Raw genomic sequence first — 27,500 nt, forward strand, 5'->3', positions numbered from 1 at the left:
ACTCTTGGTGAAAACGATTAAATCTTTCATTTTAACCCCAAAAAAGTAATAGCAGACAATTTTGATGTGAAATAAATTTACTCTCGCTGCTAAAGGGCTACGTCCTTGACCTTTTCAAATCAGCCGTAGTTGAGAAGACATAAGTGTAGCAGAGAGTGACCCCATTTTTCCGCTATCCTTGGGAAAGCTCGCAAAATCCTCCGCTTCCTCATCCTCCATCCCTTAAATTTGTTGACCCGCCATTAGAGGTAAAAAAATTTATTTTATGTCTCAAGTGATGAATATTTTAGAGTAACTAAAATAACCAGTAATTCAGTATTAGTTAAAATTATGGGGTTACGAAATTGACAACATCAGTGTGGGCCGATTCATTAAAAAAATTCTACTCGTTGTGCATGATTTTCTACTTTTCGGCTCTTTTACCTCCTTTTCGAAATTCTGTAACGTTGTCTCTGGTGTAGGAAATGAAATCGACTTATTTTAAAGCCTCTAAGTGGTTGTGGTAATGTCTGATATTTAGGCTCAAATCATTGTCACTACATTTTGGAGAAATAATTCAACAAAACTAATTTTTAAATTAATTTTTTTTTTCTTTCTAATGTAAGACAAAGATGACGAGTCTGCAATTTGTAGGATTGCCAGTTTTCCGTCTTTTTATGGAATTCAGTATTTTATAAACCCTCATTGTGTATTCCAATCACATGATTAAACGGGGAAAAAAGGAAGTACAGAATGTCTTTTTACTGAAGGTCAACACTCAGAAAGGGTTTGTTTGTCGATGTGCTTGGATAAAAGGTCAGGAAATGTTTGCCTCCTGAATGGGCAACTCTGAATTTGGGACAGGAAGGTTAATCACAAGAATCTTTGAATAACTTTTTTTTATTTCATAGGATTTGATGCAATTGCTGACGGTGGTAATCAGAAGGTTTGTGGTTCCATCCCCAGTTCAGGAAAACTGATTTTTTTGGGATGTTTTTTTTGTCTTCTTGTATTTTTCTTTCGTGTTTCGTCTGGCTCTGTTTCATACACACTCGTTCAGGTCTTTACCCTACTCGCCAACTTGACAAACAGAACAAACATGATAGATAAATCATTTTGGTTCTCCCAACGTGTTTCAGTTCGATAGCTTGGGATTTGGTCGATACGAGGACCACCAGAAGAAATTAAAAAGAGAAAGGAGGCGAGAGCTGCAGGAATATTTAATGTCACGGACTCACTCTCAGGTATCACATTCATCATGCATGGGTTGGTTTGAGCATGTTTCGTGTTTAGTTCCTTTTGTTTTTTTGTTGTTTTTTTTTAAAATCCTGTTACAGTTCCGGTTCTACTATTCTCTAATCTTAATATCAAATGTTACAGTTTTTATCCATTATGATTATAAATATAGAGAATGGAAACGTGCCAGATGATAACAAGGGTTAAAGATATAGCGGGTTATATAATATATAGGTTACCTCCCTTTTCCTGGATCTGCCATGCTGATCTATCGTGTGCTACTAAGTTTGAAAGCCATATTGCCATATAGTGTGGCTGGATGGCCCAGTGGCTAGTGCGACTGCTCGCTGATCACACACTCTCTCTCTGTCTCTCTCTATCCCTCTATCTGTCTCTATCTCTCTCTGTCTCTCTCTGTCTGTCTGTCTCTCTCTCTGTCTCTCTCTCTATCTCTCTCTCTGTCTCTATCTCTCTCTGTCTCTCTCTCTATCTGTCTCTCTTTGTCTCTCTCTGTCTGTCTCTCTCTCTCTCTCTCTCTCTCTCTCTCTCGGCCAGATGGAGGGTGCCGCGTATTCTCTGTTTTCGTCTGGTACTTTTCCATATCCTGTATTTCTCACCATTATCGATACAAGTGCCTCCTTCAATCTTTTTCTGAGTTTTTAACGGTGACAACAATGTGACTCCAGTTTCCTGTATGGCTTTCTGGCATGGGTGCCAGTTTTCCGGTTCATGCCAGAATTCCGGTTTCGCGATATCTCGAAGTCAAATACCTCCGGTTTCAGTGTTTTCAGTTTGCTGTGTAATCATTTAATAATGGTATGAAAACGGTGATGAAATAAGAGTAAAGTTTAGGCTGCATTTTCAGTAGGAACATTTTCAGGTTTGGCAAAGTGTGGAGATTTTAGTTTCAGGTTTCAGCACTTCTTCCTGCTGGCACCCATGCTCTCTGGTCTAGTCTGACGTACCTTGGAAAAAAAAATTGTATTCGAAATTTTGGCCAGAAAACTCGTCCTTTGAGTATCGATCGATCGATCAAAATGGCCCTCATCACTTTGCTTGTCCTGCTGTCTTGGGAAAAACTCGATAAATTTTGGAATAATATTTGATTTGAGGTGAATTGAGTTCTGGCGTTGAATCGTTGACCATGTTGTGTTTTTGGTTCCATTTGGATTGAATGTCAACTTTTAAATGCGGCTATGTGTTCTAGTGGTATGACACTCGCTTTTGGATCGGAAGGTCCTGGCTTCGAGCCTCACGCTCTGCGCATAGTTGAGTCCTTTGAAAAGGCTCTTTACTCATATTCTCTCACCGTACTCAGGTGTAAAATGAGTACCTGGCTGTTAACAGCGTTGTCTTTGTACGAAAAATTGTAATATCGCCTAACAGGCGTCATGTCCTGTCCTACATATTAAATGTTGCTTTTGACCAAGGACCCCTTGTAAAGCGCTTTGAGCACATTTAGTGGATATTGCGCTATATATAAAGCTCAATTTTTTAAAAAGTCCCAGGTTTTTTAAAAGAGTTTTTGACAAGATTAAGGTCTTTTTAATTCACTGATATTGATATTATTTGTTAAATGATTTTTCTGGTTTTCTGGATAAAATTTAAATCAGAGTGCCAGTTGATTTTGATTTAGAGGCCTTTGTGTGCATGGGTTGTTTCAGTTACCAAGTGGTATAAAATTTAATTATTTTAAGGTGATTTTTGAACTCGCGAAGTAATGCAAGAACAAAGAAAAAATTCGCACACACACACAAAATAAATATAAGCAAACAAACTGAAAATAAATATCTGTAAAAAAAACAAAACAATAAAAAACAAAAAAGATATTAAAAATGTGAATTTATTTGATTCTGTCACTGGTTAGTAATAGGAAATAGCGATGCCTCCCAGAGGGATGATCTGGTTGAATGTGATAAATCTCCCCTCCCCCTTCCCCTTCCCCATCCACCAGCCCCACCGCAATGTCAGGTGAAATCACAACAAACTTTCTTATCAAGGGTTCCGTTTACCCCGCCCATCATCAAGTCTTCACTCGTTTCCTCGTAGAATGAAATTATCGTCTCGTTTAGAGGTAGAGTGGTCCGTCCGTGGGAATTTGGGCCGTGGGAATTACGTGAAAAAGTCTCAATAGTCACCCGATAATTTGGTGCTTGTAGGTTTACCCTCTCTCTCTCTCTCTCTCTCTCCTCTCTCTCTCTCTCTCTCTCTCTCTCTCCTCTCTCTCTCTCTCTCTCTCTCTCTCTATATATATATATATAATATATATATATATCGCTCTTTCTCTCTCTTTCCTTCTCTCTCTCTCTCTCTCTCTCTCTCTCTCTCCTCTCTCTCTCTCTCTCTCTCTCTATCTCTATCTCTCTTCTCTCTCTCTTCCTTTTCCCTCTCTCTCTCTTTATCTTCCTCTTCTCTCTCTCTTCCCTCTCTCTCTCTCTCTCTCTCTCTCTCTCTCTCTCTCTCTCTCTCTCTCTCTTTCTCTCTCTTCCTTTCTCTCTCTGTGTGTGTGTGTGTGTTTTTGTATGTGTGTGTGTGTGTGTGTGTGTGTGTGTGTGTGTGTGATCAATCATTTCAGAGCACTGTCACGTGAAGGTGAAACATTTTTCCTTAAATAGAAGTAATATTTGACCTTTGACATTTTGAGTTACAGTTAATGCCTTCCTGGCGACAAATGTTTTTTTTTAAAAAAGACCTAAATAAAACACAAAACAAGAAACAAACAAAACAATGCACCAAAAACAAACAAAACAAAAACAAACGAAACAATACACCAAAAACAAACAAAACAATGCACCAAAAACAAACAAGACAATACACCAAAAAACAAACCAAACAATACACCAAAAACAAACCAAACAATACACTAAAAACAAACCAAACAATACACTAAAAACAAACAAAACAATACACTAAAACAAACAAAACAATACACTAAAAACAAACAAGACAATGCACCAAAAACAAACAAGACAATGCACCAAAAACAAACAAGACAATGCACCAAAAACAAACAAGACAATGCACCAAAAACAAACAAGACAATACACCAAAAACAAACAAGACAATACACCAAAAACAAACCAAACAATGCACCAAAAACAAACAAGACAATACACCAAAAAGAAACAAGACAATACACCAAAAACAAACAAGACAATACACCAAAAACAAACAAGACAATACACCAAAAACAAACCAAACAATACACCAAAAACAAACCAAACAATACACCAAAAACAAACCAAACAATACACCACAAACAAACAAAACAATACACCAAAAACAAACAAGACAATACACCAAAAACAAACAGACAATACACCAAAAACAAACAAGACAATACACCAAAAATAAACAAGACAATACACCAAAAACAAACAAGACAATACACCAAAATCAAACCAAACAATACACTAAAAACAAACCAAACAATACTCCAAAAACAAACCAAACAATATACCAAAAACAAACCAAACAATACACCAAAAACAAACCAAACAATACACCAAAAACAAACCAAACAATACACCAAAAACAAACCAAACAATATACCAAAAACAAACCAAACAATACACCAAAAACAAACCAAACAATACACCAAAAACAAACCAAACAATACACCAAAAACAAACCAAACAATACACCAAAAACAAACCAAACAATACACCAAAAACAAACCAAACAATACACTAAAAACAAACCAAACAATACACCAAAAACAAACCAAACAATACACCAAAAACAAACCAAACAATACACCAAAAACAAACCAAACAATACACCAAAAACTAACAAGACAATACACCAAAAACAAACCAAACAATACACCAAAAACTAACAAGACAATACACCAAAAACAAACCAAACAATACACCAAAAACAAACAAGACAATGTACTGTGCTAGGTTACACATTTATTTTCCTCTCAAATTACACAGTTCTTATTCTTGATGTTGGCATCTCTGCAAATTTAGTCGCTTGTCATTTCGACACCAATCTGCCAGAAACTGAGGACTGGGAAATGTGATGAACAAAAAAATGAATATAACATCTTCAAAAAAAAAACAAACAAAAAACAAAAAAAAACAAAATACTAAACACGGAACGTTTCGGCAGCCGTCTATATAGGTTTTTACGAGTTGTATTATTTTTTAATCACTCTGTGATGTTGGCTGAAGAAGGGTATTGATTGATTGAGCCCGAAACATCCTGTGTTTGGTGCTTTGTTCTTATGGTTTATTTATTAGGAAACTGTTGTCTTCATTTTTGTTTATTTCACTTTCACTCATAATTGTCCATTTCCGGTCCATTTCTAGAGTTTTAATTTCACGCCTTGTTGGCGTCCTGTTCATTCCGTTGCATTACCAGTGTGTGGTGGTGGGGCACACATACCTTTATTTCTGTTTCAATTAATGGACTCCTTGGTGATAAATCTGTACGTCGTCATACCATAACCACTTATTGTAACACTTAATCATAGTGGAATTCGATGTGTATAACGTTTATAATTATGACTACGAATTTGTAACTAAATGTAAACATTCATTTATTGTTATTGGATTTTTCTACTGATTTTTTCGTGTTTCGAGTTTCCCCTTAGTCAAAAAATAAAAACCCATTATGATGAAGAAGACGCTGAAGAGGATTCTGAGGTGAGAGGTGTATTGAGATCAAAAGGGAATTGTTTTTATTCTACATTTTTTCTGTAGTGTTTTTATTCATCATGGGTTGTTGACAATGCAATGGCATATCGTCCTATCCAAAGGGTAGCAAGCAGTTGTTTCTGTCCATTTAACTCACTCAACCCTAACACCGACTATATCCGTAGTATACCCGGGGTTACTTTTACCCCATTTTTTAATTACATTTTTTTCTGATACAAATTATAGGCGTCTTATCCAAGTTAATGTGTTTAATGTTTACATGTTAATGATAAAGCTAAGTTGAATCAAACCATCCATGCACATGCTCGTGCTCATTTTTAATACATTTTTTTCCAGTTTTGAAAAGTATCAAAAATGTATAGGATTGAGTGAGTTCAAGTTATAGAAACCGGGATAAACTCCGCCGAATTCTTTGGCCCTCGGGCTCTCACGGACTCGATTGTTGACAAAGGGAAAACTCGAAACGCCCATATCATATAATATGTCTTAGTGAATTAGTGTAAAGCTTCTATTGTATTGGTTTTTTTTTTATCATGGGTGTTTGTATAGAACCAAAACTTTGGATCCATTTACGATGCCAATAAGTGTCTGAATGTGTCCTAGTAAACGTGTTGTTTGTACAATAATATAATCATTATTATCATCGGTGTTTGTATAGAACCAAAACTTTGGATCCATTCACGGTGGCAATGACTGCCTGAATGTGTTGTAGTAAAAACGTGTTCAAACTGTCATATAAACATAATGTTAATGTTTACGGTGCTATGTGTTGTTGACATAAGCGACCAATGAATGTATTGAATATGTGACACGATGCCTCACACTGATGTTATGTCTGGGTGAAACCATGGACGGAAAATTGAATTTTAAGACTATTTGGGTGGCTGGGGGGGGGGGGGGGGGGTCTTTTTTTGTTTGTTTTTGTTTGTTTGTATTTCTTTTCGTCTTCTTTTTTAAGTGAAATGAAATATCGTTTTCTGATGTGCCGATAATTGATTTTTCCTATTTCTGACATTTCAAATATCTTTTTCCTTCAGACATAACACCAGCTGTAGGTCATAGGTCACATATTATATATCTTACGTCATATTTTATATATATTTCGTCATTTATTGTGATTTGGGAATGTCGAGAAATATAATATACAAGTTTATTTTGGTCTGAGCAATTGACTTGTTTACTGTAATTATTTTTTTTCCCTCGTTCTATGATTTTGATTTTGATCAGTGCAATGTTTTATTTACTGTAATAATTCTATTTATATCGTCCTATTACATTAATCTAATGTGTTTTATTCAGAGCAATGTTTTATTTACTGTAATAATTCTATTTATATCGTCCTATTACATTAATCTCATGTGTTTTATTCAGAGCAATGTTTTATTTACTGTAATAATTCTATTTATATCGTCCTATTACATTAATCTCATGTGTTTTATTCAGAGCAATGTTTTATTTACTGTAATAATTCTATTTATATCGTCCTATTACATTAATCTAATGTGTTTTATTCAGAGCAATGTTTTATTTACTGTAATAATTCTATTTATATCGTCCTATTACATTAATCTCATGTGTTATGATCAGAGCAATGTTTTATTTACTGTAATAATTCTATTTATATCGTCCTATTACATTAATCTCATGTGTTTTGATCAGAGCAATGTTTTATTTACTGTAATAATTCTATTTATATCGTCCTATTACATTAATCTCATGTGTTTTATTCAGAGCAATGTTTTATTTACTGTAATAATTCTATTTATATCGTCCTATTACATTAATCTCATGTGTTTTATTCAGAGCAATGTTTTATTTACTGTAATAATTATTAACGTCAACCTTTACTTTAGACTTTTATCAATGCAACGTTGTTATTTACTGTAACCATTCTAATTTTCCCATCCTAAGACATTGGGTTTGATGAAATCAGAGTATTTATTTACTGTAATAATTGTAATGTTCGTGTCCAATGAGATCGACTTTGATCGTGGTCATTTTAGTAAGTATTCCATTTTTTAAAAATATCTTGTTTTTCTAACTCTACGGTGACCTTGACCTTATTGATCGTGTTTTCCATGACCAAAACATCAAATATGACACACACAAACTTTGCAGTGGATTTTGATATCAAACACAACCATCTGGTTTTTTTTTTAATGTTTAAGAAAAAAATGTTAATTTATTTAATTATTTATTATTTTTTAAACTTATTTTATAATTTATTTTATATTTATTATTTTAATATTTTGTAAAGCGATTTGAGCACGTTAAGTGGATATTGCCCTATATAAAAGCCCGAGTTATTTATTTATTTATTTATTTATTTATTTATTTATTTATTTATTTTTTATCCCATTATGAAGAATGTGGTTTGGGAAAAGAGTGGAGAAGATTGGGGGGTGGGGGGGGGGGGGGGGGGGGGGGCTGGGAGGTGAGACTGAGATTTGATATTGGATTGGTGTAATGGCTGCGTGTAGTCGTGGTCGTCACAGACATAGAATTCCTGCTAGTAGCTGCTACGTAGTTTGGATTTGAAATTGTCTCAACAAAAGTTTCGAATTTTTATTTCAACGCCCAGGGCAAGATGAATAGCACGGACTACCAGCGTCAATGGCAGCTGCATCACGGGGTACGCACGCTCTATTTCACTTTCCATTTTTTTTCTCTTTTCTCTTTATTTATTTATTTATTTATTTATTTATTTATTTATTTATTTATTTATTTATTTATTTATTATTGGATTCATAATTTCATATTTAATGCTGCTTTGTTTTTTTTTGTTTTTTTTTTTCTCCAGTGGTCTTTTTGGTGTCTGCGGTCTTTCCCATTTCTTTTTCCTGTGACTCTGCAACATCTATTAATTATTTGTTTAATTTATTTATTTATTTATTTATTTATTTTTTTTCATTATTATTATTATTATTATTATTATTATTATTATTATTATTATTATTATTATTATTATTATTATTATTATTATTATTATTATTATTATTATTATTATTATTATTATTATTATTTATTTATTTATTTACTTATTTTGCATTGCAATATATTTTGTGTTAAAGGTTATTTATTCCAATCCATGTAAAATCGCATTCCCTTCTATTTCCTTCCACTTTCCTCCAATTAAACCGCCTTTGGTCTGTATTCGCTATTGTTTCCACCTCCCTCTTCTATGCCTATTTATTTGTATTTCTATCACCCTGCTGAAATTGGCCATGCCGACGTGTACGTATTCACAGGTCTGATAAGTCAAATTGTTATGGTCTCATCGTTGTGATTGGAAAGATTCTCAAAATCAACACAATAGGTTGTCCATTACAATCGTGTAAAATCAAGCCCAGTCATACTCGCGTTCGGTAATCAGACCTGCCAAGATGTACACGTTGGAAAATACATTTTACGTGGTGTTAACTACGTACATATTAATGCAGACCTGCCTAGTACCACGAAAAAGTCGTAGAGATAATTTCTTTTTGGTTCCAGCTGCTACAGAGCTGCATACGCCTCTTTGACTCCATGAATCTTTTTAAAAGGAACATCTCGAGTCTTAGAACATGTATCCAGGATATTGGAGCATCTTTGGACCAAGCTGACAGACAGCAAATTGTTCATTTCCAAACCCCATTTAAAGTGAATTTTTCTTCTTCCTCCTTGGAAAGTTACGAATTTTTTAAATTTAAAGTTGGCAGCTCTGCAAATGTATGGAAGCGTGTAGTATTTATCTGTGTTTGCACTCTATGGTCACTATAATATTTTTGTTCACTGTAACACATTACGGTTTGCTTTTGTTTTTCACCCACTCTAGCACGTGTGTCTACATTTACCAACGCACCAATTTGCACTCACTAACAAAATAAATTAAAAATGCTCACTAAAATGAAAGTAAAATTACAAAAAAATTTGGAGAATAAATAAATAAAAGCAACCCCCCCCCCCATCCTTCCCAAATATAAATAAACCAAAACAAAATCGTTTTGGGACACGAAACAAACCAATATGTTTAGTTTCCAATGACGTGCTATATTATTACAAAATTGTAGACTATGAAAAAAAAAACAAAACTAATCGAATGTAGGGGGTAAAAAACTGCAATCAAAATAGGTTCCCGCCTCAAAACAGTAATAAGGGACGCTTTGGGTCTAATTATTAGGAAAATACGTCTTCCGCGAGGACGAGAAACGCATGCGCGCAACTAACATGGCGTTCTCTCTCTAATAACTTTTCCGCCAGTGACGTCACAGACTATGGGTGACGTCCAATCAAGGGACGCTACTCTTCCGCTAATCTCATTCCCTATAATGACGATACAGAATGATTAAAACCGCCCAATATTGGTGATTAAATTTTTTTTTTTTTTTTTTAGTAAAGGCCCAAACCGTTCCTTAGCCATGGTGACATAAATTGCTAAAAATGGAATGTGAGAATAATACAGAATCCGGCGAGTACTCTATCGTCATATAGTATACTGGCGTAATCGGGGGAAAAAGCCATTCTGATCCTGTTATCCTGACAATGACACTGTGCATTGTTTGAGGGAATGAACCAAATCCAAAAGAGCAGCGTCGAAAAACGAAAGGACCAAATTATATCAAACAAGGAACGTCTCGGGATCAAAGACTCTTCTTCAGTCGATAACAACAACAACAACAACAACAACAAAAAAAAACCCAATAAAAACATGAATAAAACAGTGCTGATGGCTTTCCTCGGATCCGCGGAAATCCGCGATTTTAGAGTCCAGAGGAGGAATTTCCTCCTCCTTTTAAAAATTACATTTTCTCGAAACAATGTGCTAGCAATGAGAGAGTTGATGTGTGGTGGATCGAACACACAGGTGCAGTTTCCCACTCTCCAGAAGTTAGCTAGAGTATCAATGATAGTCTATCATCTCAGTTGCTCTAAAAGTGGGGTTTAGTGCAGTAAAAATGGGGCTTAAAGGCAATCGTTCAACATTGTCCTACTTTGTCACTGTTTGTCACCATCAGAACTGATAAAATCACCTAAAATCCAGACCCCAGACAGCTTTCAAGAGAAATATCTTTCAGACCTGCCTGGTGCCACGAATAATTCGAAGAATTACAACATTTTGGCTCCCATTTCAGAACTTCACGACCATTTCTGAGTCATCAAAAACTGATCGAAAATTAAAGTTGATGCCAGAGGGCTTAATGTTAAGGATTGTGAGGTGTTCTATTTTATCACTGGAAGGGCACATTGTTGATCTGCCTGCAACGTTCTATATTGCGAGCACAAGTTTTATCTTCTGAAAACTACGAATTTTTAAAATTTCAAGTTAGCAGGTCTTAATCTTTGCAGGCTGGCTGTATTTTAAGTGTTGTAGTCATGTTTTTCTTGTTTTTTTTTTTTTTGTTTTTTTTTTTTGGGGGGGGGGGGGTGTTGGCTGAAGAAGGATTTTGATCTCGAAACATTCCGTTTCTGGTATTTTGTTCTTTATTTATGTATTTATTTATTTTTATTTATTCGTCACTTTTTAAAGTCCACACCTCTAGCAGCTTTGTTGAGTGTTTTGGGTTTTGTTTTTTGTTTTTTTTTTTTTCAATTCTGATTCACGAGGACTTGATCCCCATTTGAGGGCTATGCCTCGTTACAAATTATATGACCCAAAAATCACCAATTTTTTGTGTGTATATTTTGTGTGTTGTGTGTGTCTTTGTGTATGTATATATATATATATATATATATATATATATATATATATATATATATATATATATATATATATATATATATATGTGTGTGTGTTTGTGTATGTGTGTGTCTTTGTGTCGTGGCTAGAGTGACGACAATGCCGGCGGCGGCCTGCGTCTGTCCATCGAGCTTGTCCCCAGGACCATCTACTACGAGCTAGAACGAGATCGGGAGAAGGAAGATTACAAGAAAGATTGGTTAGATTTGCGACGAAAGCTCATGTTAGAGGTATTACTTCTACACTGACGTATTCTGGAAAAAACAAACAAACCCATATTTAAAAATTTGGCCAGAAAACTCGTCCTTCAAATATCGATCGATTTAAATGACCCTCATCTTGGCAAAAACTCTCAAACCTGGGACTTCGGCGAAGTCCCAGGTTTGAGAGTTTTTGCCAAGATGAGGGTCATTTAAATCGATCGATATTTGAAGGACGAGTTTTCTGGCCAAATTTTTAAATATGGCTTTTTTTTTCCAGAGTGCGGCAGGCAGTTCTTGCATGGGCAGGGATTTTACCGAGCTGCCAGCTCTAACTCAAACTCACGAGATTTTTTCCCCGAGATGCTTTTACCATTTTAAAAAGGCTTTTAGTTTTTATGATACGTGACAGGATATGTAAAATCTTTTCACCCCCCCCCCCCCCTTTACTTTCCCTTTATGCTGGTTTAGATAGAATACTCACACATACCTGCTTAGCACTGCGAAAAAGTCGTAAAAATGAGAATTTTGGGGTCCACCTACAGAACGACATTCGCTTCTTTGATTCAATAAATCTCGTTGAAAAGGAAGTTTATTCCTTAGAACCTTTAACCAGGACCTTTTGGACCATTTCTTGGGATCATGCTAAGGGCAACCTATTTATGTCTGACCGGGATAGTCTGTGACTTTTAGATAGTCTGTGACTTGTAGATAGTCTGTGACTTGTAGATAGTCTGTGACTTGTGACTTGTAGATAGTCTGTGACTTGTAGATAGTCTGTGACTTGTGACTTTTAGATAGTCTGTGACTTGTAGATAGTCTGTGACTTGTAGATAGTCTGTGACTTGTAGATAGTCTGTGACTTGTAGAAAGTCACAGTGACTTGTAGATAGTCTGTGACTTGTAGATAGTCTGTGACTTGTAGATAGTCTGTGACTTGTAGATAGTCTGTGACTTGTAGATAGTCTTTGACTTGTAGATAGTCTGTGACTTGTAGATAGTCTGTGACTTGTAGATAGTCTGTGATTTGTAGATAGTCTGTGACTTGTAGATAGTCTGTGACTTGTAGATAGTGACTTGTAGATAGTCTGTGACTTGTAGATAGTCTGTGACTTGTAGATCGTCTGTGACTTGTAGATAGTCTGTGACTTGTAGATAGTCTGTGATTTGTAGTAGATAGTCTGTGACTTGTAGATAGTCTGTGACTTGTAGATAGTGATTGAGATGTTGTGACTTTATGTCTGTGACTTGTACGATGTTGTGACTTGTAACAGTCTGTGACTTGCCAGATAGTCTTGTGACTTGTAGACAGTCTGGATTGTAATGTCGTGACTTGTAGATACGGCATTTTTGTCTTTTGGTCTTCGTTGTCACAGACGTGTCGATTTTAATGCCGTTGGGTTTTGATTTAACCAGAATGGATTAATGCGGTTTGGTTTGGTTGTGTTGGTTTTTTGTTGTTGTTGTTGTTTTCTTTATGGCCCGGCTTTTTAAAAAAATCATGATTATTATTATTATTATTATTATTATTATTATTATTTATTATTATTATATTATTAATTATTATTATTTATAATTATTAATTATCATCATCATACATCATCATCATCATCATCATCATCATCATCATCATCATTATTATTATTATTATTATTATTATTATTATTATTATTATTATTATTATTATTATTATTATTATTATTATTATTATTATTATTATCATATCATCATCATTTATTATTGTTTTTTTTATTTTAAAAAGACAACAAAAACAAACAAAAAACAAAACAACAAACAAGCAAACTAACCCCCCCCCCCCCCCCCCCCCTTTAAAATAAATAAATCTGAATTTGTGAGTTGGCAGCTCTGGGATTTGACCTCACGCCCTTTTGGTTTTGAATTCGTCACGTTACCATAGGATGTAGAGTCGCCGAGATAGTCTAATAATGCTTTCAATAGGAATGGATCCAATAGGCTTAGCTGTTCAGAGTGATTTTGGGATACAATTTCATTTTGGGATGAGTCATTCTTATCTCTGCATGAAACTAGATGTCTTAGTCGCTTGATAATAATAATAATAATAATAATAATAATAATAATAATAATAATAATAATAATAATAATAATAATAATAATAATAATAATAATAATAATAATGATGATGATGATGATGATGATGATGATGATGATGATAAATAATAATAATAATAATAATAATAATAATAATAATAATAATAATAATAATAATAATAATAATAATAATAATAATAATAATGATAATAGTAGTAGTAATAATAGTAATAATAGTAATAATAGTAATAAATGGCCCAACGATTATAATATTGTTTTCCTAACACTTCCCCTTCTCCCTTGATTCATGCAATAAACTGATACTTGAACAGACAGTTTGACACCAAAATGATGTTAGAATGTTTTCAATCTATAATTTATATAAAGAAGAATGGCAATTCTGTATAGGATGGTCATGCATATTCACCAGCCCGCCCCCCCCCCCCCTCCCCCCCACTTCCTTCAATTCAACCCCCCCCCCCCCTTTCCAGAAAATTAAATACAGGGAATGAGATTAGCGAAAGAGCAGCGTCCCTTGATTGGACGTGACCCATAGTCTGTGACGTCACCGGCGGAAAAGTGATTAGAGAGAGAACGTCATGTTGGTTGTGCGCATGCGTCTCTCGTCCTCAGCGAGGACGCATGCGCACAACCAACATGACGTTCTCTCTCTAATAACTTTTCCGCCGGTGACGTCACAGACTATGGGTGACGTCCAATCAAGGGACGCTACTCTTCCGCTAATCTCATTCCCTATTATTTTTTCTCGAATCAAAGGAACCGAATGAATAATTTATAGAATAAATCAGCCATACGAAGTTAACGCTAGCGTTCCCAGGCTACAGCCATCGACGAACGACGAGGAAGAAAACGAAGATTACTGTCTGTCCTGATTTGTTTGTCCAGATTGTCTTCGTTTTTCCACCCTCGTCGTTCGTCTATTGTCGGTGTCTGCCTTAACACAACATGGGACGGTTAGCTACCGTCTCTGAATTAACTCACTCAATCCTACAGATTTTTGCTACTTTTCAAAATTGGAAAAAAAAATGTATTATAAATCAGCATGTACATAGATAGTTTTATTCAACTACCATTAACATGTAAAAACTAAAAACATTAGCTTTGATACAACGCCTATAATTTGTCTCAGAAAAAATGTAATAAATAGGCATGGGGTAAAAGTAACCCCGGGTAAACTACGGATATAGTCGGTGTTAGGGTTGAGTGAGTTAAATATCCCACCCATGGATTAGTGGGAGCCTGCCTTCCATCTTGATACTCATCCACTAACCCTGTATGTAGCAGCATACTGTATTGTACAGCTCTTGTTTCTCACCACTAACCGATTGATTAGCTTGAATGTTAAATGTGACCATCCACCAGTCTTACTCGTGACTACGGGTTACAATTTTTTAAAAACATTATCTAAACCACCTGGACTTTATACCGTTTGAAGGCGGGGGGTCACATGTTATTATAGAGACATTTGAATCATTTTATCACGAAATCACTAACATGGCTAACACTGGATTGTTTCATTTTTAATATTCTTTTTTTTTTTAATTTTAAATTTTTTAAAAAAATCACCACGCACGCACGTTTGGTTTGATATCCAATGACATATTCATGTTAATGTTAGTACCGTCACCTGGGGAAACTTTGCCTAAAGGGGAAACTTTGCCTAAAAGGGAAACTTTGCCTAAAAGGGAAACTTTGCCTAAAAGGGAAACTTTGCCCCTTTAATTTTGGGCCAACGAGAGATTGTTTAGTTTTGTGGCAGTTATTTCCTTTGATAAAAATTCAAGTATTTTGACAGATACAATGACTGCAACAGAGTTGAGATTATTCAAAATGCTACAGATTCCCAGAGGCAAAGTTTCCCCAATTGGCGGTACATGCCATTTAATCAGTAACTGCCGTAATCTGGAAAACACGTATATTTTAAAAATTTGTCCAGAAAACTCGTCCTTCATATATTGATGGAGTAACACGACCCTCATCTTGGCAAAAAAAAAAAACCTCTCAAACTGACATACTTTAGACAGAAACGTATCTAAAATTTTAGCCAGAAAACTCGTCCTTCAAAAATCGATCGATAAGAAATGGCGCTCATCTTGTTTAAAAACTCACAAACCTGGGACTTCAATGAAGTCATTTTTGAAGGACGAGTTTTCTGGCTAAATTTTTAGATACGTTTCTGTCTAAAGTATGTCAGTTTACTGATGATTTGACATTGAATGTTTTCCACGTGTGTGACTGCGATGTGTGAATGCTGACTTACGACACAGTATGGATGTGTTGTGGAACGGTTAGGAATGAACTAGAGAGATGTGCACTTATTCACAGGTCTGTTAAGCCAATTCTTTATGGACTCATTTTTTGTAATGGAAATCTAAAAGAATGACTCAAAATATTGTCCATTACAACAATGTAATGTTAAACTCGGCACATAAGTGGTTTCGGCAGTCAGACCTGCCTATATGTGCACGTCGAACTGGAGGTATTAATTCTGTTTTGAAAAGATTCGTGTATGAAAGCCATATAATTAAAATAGTGATCTTTAAAAAGAATAATTAAATATGTTAAAAATCCGACTCGTTTTGGGTTTACATAGTATAATGAACAAACCGAAAGTCGTGCGTTTTAGCTCTTTTCTTGTGGAGATTTAAACAATCCTGGTCCAGCATTTGTTGGTTTCGTATACTTTTTAAGGGGAACTAAAAAAAACGGGTTGGGGGGGGGGAGGGGGGGGGGTTGGGGTGAGGAGTAGTCATAGAGGTGGTGTAGAAGTACAAACAGTTCCCTACTTCTGGTTCCTTCAGCCCGGCAAACAGCGTAAAACGTGGGACGCCCCGACGGAAGTGAAGCTGTCTCCCCGAGGTACCCTGAACACAGAGGCTATCATAAACCAGGTGCAGCGAGAAAATGCCCGAGAAGAATACGAAAGACAGTGGAAGCATTTCCACCAGAAAGACGCGGTAAGGAAAACATATATATATCTATATATAGCAACAGCTTTTACTGTGATCGTCTTTCTCATGTCTGAAGTCAAACAAGAAGCAACTTGTATTGGGATGGAGTTAGGGCAACGTATACTTATTTACAGTTCTGATAACCCAAATTTTTAAAGGCTCATTGTTGGTATGGGCATTCTCTCAAGCCAACATAAAGTGTTGTCCTACAACACTTTTCAATCGAGTCGACAATTGCATTCTGTTATCATACCTGCAAATACGTGCACTTTGGGTTATGAGAATGATATATAAATATAATACATATAAAAAAATAGAGGTATAAAAACTGCGGTAAGGAGTAGAACCCAAGACTTACATAGTATCGATACCTCAAGCTGGCTTGGATATTCGGATATTTTGCAATACAGGATTTGTATAAGAGGGCGCCCATGTCTCGCGTTTCTATTCTGTACTCGTGACTTGTTCTAAAATCTCCTGTCCAGCCACGTGACTATGCAGCATTCCGCCGGTCACTCCGCATCTGCTTTAAGGGACGGAAGTGTAGCCTTCGTAGACTAAAGGCCCGACTAAATAACGATGTCGCAGCCCGACTAAATAAGGATGTCACAGCCCGACTAAATAATGATGTCGCAGCCCGACTAAATAATGATGTCGCAGCCCGACTAAATAAGGATGTCGCAACCCGACTAAATAACGATGTCGCAGCCCGACTAAATAAGGATGTCGCAGCCCGACTAAATAACGATGTCACAGCCCGACTAAATAATGATGTCGCAGCCCGACTAAATAAGGATGTCGCAGCCCGACTAAATAATGATGTCACAGCCCGACTAAATAACGATGTCGCAGCCCAACTAAATAATGATGTCGCAGCCCGGCAGCCCGACTAAATAACGATGTCGCAGCCCGACTAAATAAGGATGTCGCAGCCCGACTAAATAAGGTTGTCGCAACAGAAGAGGACGATCGCCAAACGAAAGTGAAAAGTGAGTTGTTGTTAGAAGTAGAAGTGCTCACGGAAACAAACGGTTCCATTGGGTGGGCTATTGATTATATACTCATAATAGCCTTCAACAGACGTGACGTCACTTCCCTCGTAATAACGCATGCATAGTAACTTATCAACTGGTTCTAAACTATCGGAACAGTGGCGGGCGACCTTATGAAATGCTTCTCCAACGAGCATAAACCAGAGAAGTTAAAACAGTATAAATCTGATCATGTTTTGAATTTTATACATTTTGATCACATGACACGTTAAAAAGTTCTAGCCAGCATGGAGAATATAATGTACCGATTTTCTATATTTAGAACCAAGCTGCTCGTTGCTGGGCGACGGACATCAGACTATATTGAATCCTATTAAATGTGTTACCCCGCGATCGACGCCGTCTTTTATAACGATGTTTTTGGGTAAGTGTCGGGCCTTGGGTTTACGAAGGCTGTGCCAAAACCACTGGATTCGATCTCAGCATTGGATAGCTGGGGTGGCCTTTGTCCTGTTGCATCGATGTCACATTTATGAGGTCATTGGTTCAACTCCTTCCTACCGCTGTTTTTATTGTTATTTTTAGAATTCTTGTTAAAGGTGTAATCAAGTCACGTCATATAAAGTAAAGGGTTTTGAATAAGTTTCCATGGCTATTGGCCTCCGTGTCAAAGGTCACTCGTGGTGGTGTTAACTACCGTGTTGAAAAATACGTCAATATTACGTCATGAATTAAGTCTGTTGTGTGTTGATAAATTTGTTATGTGAATGGATGCTGACGTCAGAATGCTGTGTTGTCTAGGTTGAAGTAGCTTCGTGTTGTCAGATTGTAAACACAAAAAGAAATGTTTTAATACGAATGCAATGTGATTGCTTTCACGGTGCAAAACATAAATTTAATTACACATTGCAGGGCAACAAAATACCCCCAACATGTTCTTGTTGCTTCTGTGTTGATTGTAGTTATGTTGGTAACAACAAGATATGAAGTGAGTAGAAAAGTGCCAGAAGACAATAGAGAATAAAAAAATTTTTCGCGGCGGTGGTGGGGTTTGAACCTGCGACCTTATTGGTACGACAACTCCGCCTGGCAGGTGAGAGCGTGGCTCTACCGTGTGAGCTATCCACGAACACTAAAATATTCGTTTTCAACCCAAAGTCATTTCTAGATCCCTCTCTCACCCACTTCTTGAGATCGCCGATTCGTTCACCACCATCGCAAAGTAATTTTGACCAGCAGTTAAGCTTAATAGCCAATATTCTCATCACAAACATATAACATAGAAACGATTGAGACATTGAGTATGCTCCGGTGTATGGGGTGAATTTTTAATTCAGAAAAGTGAGTGGAGCAGGCACTTATGTTGGTAACAACAAGATATGAAGTGAGTAGAAAAGTGCCAGAAGACAATAGAGAATAAAATTTTTTTTTTTTTTTCGCGGCGGTGGTGGGGTTTGAACCTGCGACCTTATTGGTACGACAACTCCGCCTGGCAGGTGAGAGCGTGGCTCTACCGTGTGAGCTATCCACGAACACAAAAATATTCGTTTCAAACCCAAAGTCATTTCTAGATCCCTCTCTCACCCACTTCTTGAGATCGCCGATTCGTTCACCACCATCGCAAAGTAATTTTGACCAGCAGTTAAGCTTAATAGCCAATATTCTCATCACAAACATATAACATAGAAACGATTGAGACATTGAGTATGCTCCGGTGTATGGGGTGAATTTTTAATTCAGAAAAGTGAGTGGAGCAGGCACTTATGTTGGTAACAACAAGATATGAAGTGAGTAGAAATTTTTTATTCTCTATTGTCTTCTGGCACTTTTCTACTCACTTCATATCTTGTTGTTACCAACATAAGTTGTCGTACCAATAAGGTCGCAGGTTCAAACCCCACCACCGCCGCGAAAAATTTTTTTATTCTCTATTGTCTTCTGGCACTTTTCTACTCACTTCATATCTTGTGTTGATTGTAATAAGTTGAAGATCATCGTTGCTTGATTTCAAACCAACATGCATCCATTTGACCTTTGTAAGGTCAAATTTTAATTATTGCGATTTAAGCGATAGTGACTAAAGAAAATTAAAAGGTTAAATGATGAAATGATAGTTTGTATTTTTTAAAAATAGAATGAAAGCAAAAGTATATAGAAAGTATTCACGAATGTTGTGTCCATTCGGGACGCTGTTATAAATGTAACTTCCTTTCTTTTTCAAACTTGCCATTTATTTTTATCGTTCTACGTCATATTCATTTATTTATTCATATTATATAATATTTATAGATCTCGCAGTTGAGTTTGGATTCGAGCACCGATCACATGTACTGGAATTGGTTCCACGTGTTTTGTTTTTGACGGGTTGTTGTTGTTGTTGTTGTTGTTGTAGTATTTGTTTTTGTTGTTGTGTTCCAGCACTTGACACTTTGAGTGGTTTGACTACACGGCATATTTATCTTGCACGAATTGAATAACAAATAACACACACCAATAATTGACACCCATCACCCTTTATGTCTTGTCTGAACCCCCCCCCCCCCCCCCCCCTCCCCACTGATTGGAATGGCATGGCATGACAATGGTGATAGAAACTTGGTTTCCACATGTTTGGTTTTCACACATTTATGTATTTCTCTCTCTCTCTCTCTCTCTCTCTCTCTCTCTCTCTCTCTCTCTCTCTCTCTCTCTCTCTCTCTCTCTCTTCTCCTCTCTCTCTCTCTCTCTCTCTCTCTCTCTCTCTCTCTCTTCTCTCTCCTCTCTCTTCTCTCTCTCTTCTCTCTCCTCTTCTTTTCTCTCTCTCTTCTCTTCTCTTCTTCTCTCTTCTTCTTTCTTCTTTCTTCTTCTTCTTTCTTCTTCTTCTCTTCTTCTTCTTTCTTCTTCTTCTTCTTCTTCTTCTTCTTCTTTTATTTTTATTATTATTATTATTATTATTTTATTATTATTATTATTATTATTATTATTATTATTATTATTATTATTATTTATGGATTATTTAATTTTTCCTTGAAACATGGCTGTTCACAAAACCTTTATCATTGCATTTTGATTTTTTTAAAAATATTTTTTTTAATTACAAAAAAAATCTCAAAAAACAAAACAAATACAAAGAATGAGCAAAAAAAAACAAAAAAACAACAAACAAACCAAAAAAAAAAAAAAAAAAAAAAACAAAAAAAAAAAACGCCTAATTGAAAAAAAAACCGCAAATGAAAGTAAATCTGTCCTCTTATAGCCCATTCAAAAAAATTTTTGTCCTGATAAAGGGGAAGTCCGACACGTCATTTTCCATCCATTTTTCATCATGCCCATCTCTCCACGCCTCCATTTTTTTTGTTTTCATCCAATATTTCGTCACCCAAGACAACGCGATCGAACCCGTGTCTCTTTCCCACTCAACCATCGGATTGTCTCTCAAGGCCAGCTCCTCGCCTATTTCTTGTAGACGGAATGACGATGACGTCACTAGTCTTTATTACGTATTGTTTTTGGGTTGTTGTTTTTTTGTTTGTTTGTTTGTTTGTTTTATACCGCCAGTTTAATGCTTATTTCTCCAATCCAATTCACAAGGTCGCAGCTTCCCGCGAGGACGAGAGACGCATGCGCACAACCAACATGACGTTCTCTCTCTAATAACTTTTTCCGCCGGTGACGTCACAGACTATGAGTGACGTCCAATCAAGGGACGCTACTCTTCCGCTAATCTCATTCCCTATTTGTACGGTGTGGGAAGGTGTTAGGTCGTGGCTCTGTATCAATGTTTCCCTCATGCCACTAAAATGGTTGTGAATTGACAAGTAAATGTCTGATGACAATCCGAATGTTTCAAGTTGTCGAGGAGAGAATTACGTACCCTTGTTGTACTTTGGAGAAAAAAAAAGGACTGAATGTGTTAATTCATTCGGTGCATGGTAGCCGATGGCAGCGCTCCTTTGAAAGAAATGGTTGTCTTTGATTGGGGTGGCTGTTTGTCCGAGTTTGCCTTCAAAGAAGATCAGAAATACATGATTTGGTTTTTTCTCTCTTTCAATGTTATCCAGTACTCTATGTCATCATGTTTCCCCGACTTCGGACAGAGCTGCATATACGAGATGGAAGTCGGTTTGGACCAATTCAATCCCTCGAGAGGGGCAGGGACATCCACTCCTCGAAACTGTGGGAGAAGTTGCCAGGTTTCTCCACCAGCGAGAGGAGACCCTGGATGGCAGCCAACCGGCTTCGGTCGAGAACCTGCTTAACGGCAAAATCGCTTCATCAGTGGGGGGTTTCCACCTGTCCAATATGTCCCGTTGTGGTAACGAGCCCGAAACCCCAGAGCATCTAGTTGAACGGTGTGTTGTGACGAAACTTCCGGGTGGGTTTACGACGGTGCACGAGTGCGGTACGGACTTTGCTGATTGGGTCGACCGTCATAACATAGTAGTTTGAGCAGCATTAGAAGCTGTTGCCATCATGTTACACTTCTATTCCTTTGTCTTAGTTAAAAGTTGTTTCGGACAAATCTACAAGCCCGTCTTGGGACTTTTCCAAGCTGGTTTATGGCTTTCTTCGTCTGGGTGTACCGTACACATTGCATTGCAGCTGTATGCCAAGCTATGCCTTACCAGGGTGGTATGGCCTTGTCCTTTTACAGTCCTGGCACAAGAAGAGAGTGTACGCTGGGGAACGTTTCGCTCGTGGCAAATGTTGTCCATATGATGGTTCCAAGACAGCTGCGATTATCTTCGAAGCCCGGAGTTTTCAGTTAATGACACGACGATACCAGACATTTTGCTGTCCAATCCAATGGTACCCCTGGGTGCTCAGTCGTTGTGGTTGTCAACAACTTTTCGTCACGTATTTTGTAATCACTTACAGGTTGTTTCATTTTGTTTATTATTCGTAAAATTTTGCATTTCTTTGGATGGAATTCCATTGTCCTGTGTGTCCCCCAATCGTGTTTTTTTGGGGGTTTTTTTTAACGTGTGCAATGTACTATTATACTATAAATAGTAACGCGTAATGATATCAAGCTTACAAAATTAATTTGTGACGTCATATTATCAAGTGATAAATTTCAAATAAGAAGTATCATTTAAAATATTTTGAGGTTGTCTATTATTCAAATATGACGACGAAATCAAAATCAATTGAGGGGTAGAATATAACAGATTTCGTACCGTGTTGCCGTTTGGAATTCGAACTTTATTCCCAACGCGCACTCGCGAGTTCGTGCTGTGGTTGAGAACACGTCCGGAAAGCCACCAAAAGAGAGCGTAAGACTCGTATATTGCACCAAAAGCACCAAAATGCAGCGTTCATTAGAACGATGGTGTCTAATGCGCGTCGTATATTCTATGTCCTATGACCTCGGCTGACATCAGGCAACATGTGTGAGATTTCGTATCGATTGGAATAACGAAGGGATCTGATCTAGGTACCAGTTGTCTTTCCCTTCCCCCTTTGTTTTCGTTCCGCCATTACCATTTCATTAGATTAATTATTGACGCGGGTAAGCTGGTTGCCAATAGCAACCTAACACAACAATCCATCCCACGTTAAGGTTTTTGTTCTATTCCAATGTCCGTTGCAAGATCTCGATTATTCTATTGTCTTTGTGTTTTATTACCAATAAATGATTAATTGGTTTTTGATTTTTTTTTTTTTTATGTCCCTTTATGTCGGGTCCAGTCTGTTTCTGATTCATGCGATTTTGGTTGTCTGATATATTTGTAAGGAATGATGATGATAATGACGTTGCTGTTGATAATGATGATCATATAGATGATGATGATGATGATGATGATGATGATGATGATGATGATGATGATCCTTTTCACGTGGAATAGTCTCGACAGTTGGAAATCCTTTTACTTCCAGTTTGACCTCAGTTGTTCATCGTTACGTTGGCGCGTCTTATAACAAAGTCAAGCGATATTAAGCGAGGTCAGTTGTCGATGGGTGATAACCATTGTCGGACTCTGGAACGGCCCCCAGTGGTGTGTGTTGGTTTAGATGATATAATGCTCCTACATCTCAAATTTGTTTACGCTAGCCGACACGTGTGTGAATGGCTCCATTGCTATATTATGGAGAGACTCGGACGTTTCTGCGGCTATGTGGTCTTGTGTTATGACCGGAAGGTCCACAGGTCGAGTCCCGCCATAAGCGGCATATCGTTGACTCCTTGGAAAAGGCTCTTTACTCGCGTTCTCTTATCTAAACAGCGTTGTCTTTGTCGGGGGAAAAAAAGGTATGATATCGCCTAACATTTATTGCCATATTTCGACCTATATGTAAGTGTTGCTGTTGGGTAGGGACCCATTGTAAAGCGCGTTGGGCACGTTTATATTTTTTTTAAATCTCAAGTTTAAGAGTACCAGTACATAATAGATGCCTAAGTGGCGAGTTGTACTGTATGAGATGGAAAATAATGCTGAGTATTTAGAAGCTCATGAGACCGTGGGAAAGCGCTTGACGTACTCTCACATATATTTGCTTTGAAGCCTCGGTTACATAAAAAAAAACAAAAACAAAAAAAACTACAGAATTCCAGACAAGAAAGGGGGGGGGGGGGGGTTCCATTGTTATAATCGGATTGTTGTTTCCCCTTGTTGATTTGATTGCTCCATTAGTGAAAATCGAAACGGATCAACAATGGAAATTTCACGCCATGTTGACTCCATTGTTTTGGTGGGAGTGACGTCATCAATATGGCGGACGGTTTTGTTAAGACGATCGTGTTGACAGTCATGATATTATGAACTGTTGTCGTTGTGCTCTGATGAAGCCAAGTTTTCTCTTTTAAAAGAAATTAGCATTAATTAATAAAGTGATGCCTTTAAGTGGCCACCAACGTGCTAAACAAGATCCAACCCGAGACTTCCTACCTAGACTTGTCTAGTTTTTAATGTTTTGGCAAGCTGATGCTATAAATTTATTGATTCATGACGTAAAAAAATTATGAAAAGAAAATGGCCAAAGAATAAATAAATAAATGTCAGTTTAGTCGGTGTACGGGCATAATATTATAATTTGTCTTTGGGTTGGGTTGGAGAAACTAAAAGGTTGGTTCCTGTTTGAATGTGTGGTTTGATGGCGTTCTTGTTTACTTGTCGTAAATAGAATGTGTGGTTTGATGGCGTTCTTGTTTACTTGTCGTAAATAGAATGTGTGGTTTGATGGCGTTCTTGTTTACTTGTCGTAAATAGAATGTGTGGTTTGATGGCGTTCTTGTTTACTTGTCGTAAATAGAATGTGTGGTTTGATGGCGTTCTTGTTTACTTGTCGTAAATAGAATGTGTGGTTTGATGGCGTTCTTGTTTACTTGTCGTAAATAGACTGTGTGGTTTGATGGTGTTCTTGTTTACTTGCCGTAAGTAGAATGTGTGGTTTGATGGCGTTCTTGTTTACTTGTCGTAAATAGAATGTGTGGTTTGATGGCGTTCTTGTTTACTTGTCGTAAATAGAATGTGTGGTTTGATAGCGTTCTTGTTTACTTGAGTAGGAAAGTGCCAGAAGACACTCAAAGAATATAAACTTCGCGATGGCAATGGGGGCTCGAACCCGCGACCTTACTGTTACGACAACTCCGCATGACCGGGGAAATCGTGACTCTACTGTATGAGCTCTCTACGACCCCCCTCCCCCCCCCCCCCCCCCCCCCCCCCCAAAAAAAAAAAAAAAAAAAAAAAGAAAAAAAAGTCGTTTCAAACTCTATGTCTATCTTGAGCCACTTCTGAAAAGACACGATTTAGTTTGGTTGTCTTTGTGGATATTGATCACATGACATCTCCTACGATGGGAGGGTAGACCGGAAATAAATGACGTCAGGCAGTTAACACAAAAGTCGTAGGTCTTCACTTATTAAATCTAATGAGTCGAACGTTTTCAATCGTTTCTACGACATAGTTGAGCTTCTGTTTGACACCATGAACGGTTGTCAGGGTGGAGGCTAGAACAATGCCCCCCCCCTCCACTATTGTTGTCCTGTGGGTGTTCTAACCGACGAGTCACACCAGGGTTGCCGCGTTTGAAGCGAGAAGGAGAGGCGGGGAGAGACGATGAGACAATGACATTCCCCATCCAGTCTTTTTCCTATAGATCAATAAATCAATGAGATTGATCGATTGAGATAGAAACTGACATCGTTATAATGCGTGTGTGCGTGTGTTGGTGGTTGATATATAAACACTGGTCGTTGCCGGAGTGGGAAAGAAGATACATTTTCGGTCACTTTGTTTTGTTTCAAAACAGGAACTTACAGTAAGATTCTCATCATGCTTAGATGATATTATCTTTATTATTATCATTTTTATTGTTTCTATTATATGTGTGTATGTGTGAACACTAGCTGAATAATTATCTGTTTTGTTTTGTTTTTTGATTACCCAGTATATTGATTTTGATGACATATCTGTTGTACTTTAGAAAAAAAGTATTAAAAAATTTAGCCAGAAAACTCGTCCTTCATATCGATCGATTTCAATGACTCTCATCTTGGCAAAACCTCTGAAACCCGGGAATTCGCCGATGTCCTAGGTTTGAGAGCTTTTGCCAAGACGAGAGTCATTGAAATCGATCGATATTTGAAGGACGAGTTTTCTGGCCAAATTTGTAAATATGTTTTTCCAGAGTACGGCAGAATGTGTTGTACTTGTATTCCCTCCATCCAATAGGATTTGGTTCCGTATTTTCTATGTCTACTCTCCGTCGTTGTCGTTGTCCGGGTTTGGGAATGAAACACGATTGTATTGGATGTTGATAAGGCTGTGTTTTTTGTTCTTGTTGCTCTCTCTCTCTCTCTCTCTCTCTCTCTCTCTCTCTCTCTCTCTCTCTCTATCTATCTATCTATCTATTTCTCTCTCTCTCTCACACACACACAAACACACACACACACACACACACACGCGCTAACTCTTTATTTTATCTATTAATTTATTGTTTCGAATCTTTTTGAAAATTAATCTTGACATCGTTCCCATGATTTAACGTTTAACCTATAGGACACGCCCACATCCATGAAATGTCTGCATTTAGCCTTTAAAGTTACTTTTTAAGCACCCGGTTCATTACCGATTGAGACGTCGGGTCAAATTTGACACGTATTGACAGAGAAATGATTATCGGTTTAGGTTTTGAATCAATGCCAGACGAATCATGTGCTTTCATTTTTGGTTATAAACTGTCGTGCCGTCTTGTCCACAGTTTGCCATGAGGATATAGATTATGTAATTGTCCTGGTATAATATTGCAAAATGTATGTATTATTTGTTATATATGGTTATTGTAAGTACCTCCCGCAAGTCAGACCATCTCGCCGAAAGGTCACCGACGGAGTCGTGTGCCATCAAAAGCCCCATTAATCGGGCTGGGCTGGCTGGGCGACTCGGCCTGTTTTACGGGAGGTTTTGGGTCTGGGTGTAACATTTTTTGTTGACGATTCTGCATGGGCAAATCTAACAGGCATTGTCTCCACGAGCCCCGAGTACTAACGCCATGACGGGTGGACAGAAACTGGACACGGACCGGATTATTCGAAACGTGGTCAACGAGAACTACAGGACCGACGACGCGCCCAGGAGGAAAAGGGCCGACGCAGATAGCGGCCTGAAAAACATTAATCCCGTCAACGCTGCCAACTCGATGATGGGCAAGGACGATTACCGACGAAGCTGGGAGGAAAAGAAAAA

At 37.3% G+C, this 27,500-nt stretch overlaps 1 protein-coding gene across 2 annotated transcripts in view; it reads left to right on the plus strand.

Annotated features, from left to right (window-relative positions):
- LOC144970426 (uncharacterized) overlaps positions 1-27,500 on the plus strand; it is a 227,617-nt gene that overhangs the window by 38,702 nt on the left and 161,415 nt on the right. The window contains exons 8-11 of one of the 2 annotated variants that reach the window (XM_078910058.1): positions 8,461-8,511; positions 11,685-11,825; positions 16,688-16,843; positions 27,274-27,500. The exon at positions 27,274-27,500 is cut by the window's right edge and continues 4 nt beyond it. In XM_078910058.1, coding sequence (XP_078766184.1) covers positions 8,461-8,511; positions 11,685-11,825; positions 16,688-16,843; positions 27,274-27,500 — 575 coding nt within the window. The remainder of the gene's footprint in view (positions 1-8,460; positions 8,512-11,684; positions 11,826-16,687; positions 16,844-27,273) is intronic. The other variant, XM_078910067.1, reaches the window with a different exon arrangement.

Source organism: Berghia stephanieae, chromosome 1 (genome assembly GCF_034508935.2).
Source record: "Berghia stephanieae isolate SIO BIC M18660-M18661 chromosome 1, UCSD_Bste_1.3, whole genome shotgun sequence".
Lineage (NCBI taxonomy): Eukaryota > Metazoa > Mollusca > Gastropoda > Nudibranchia > Aeolidiidae > Berghia > Berghia stephanieae.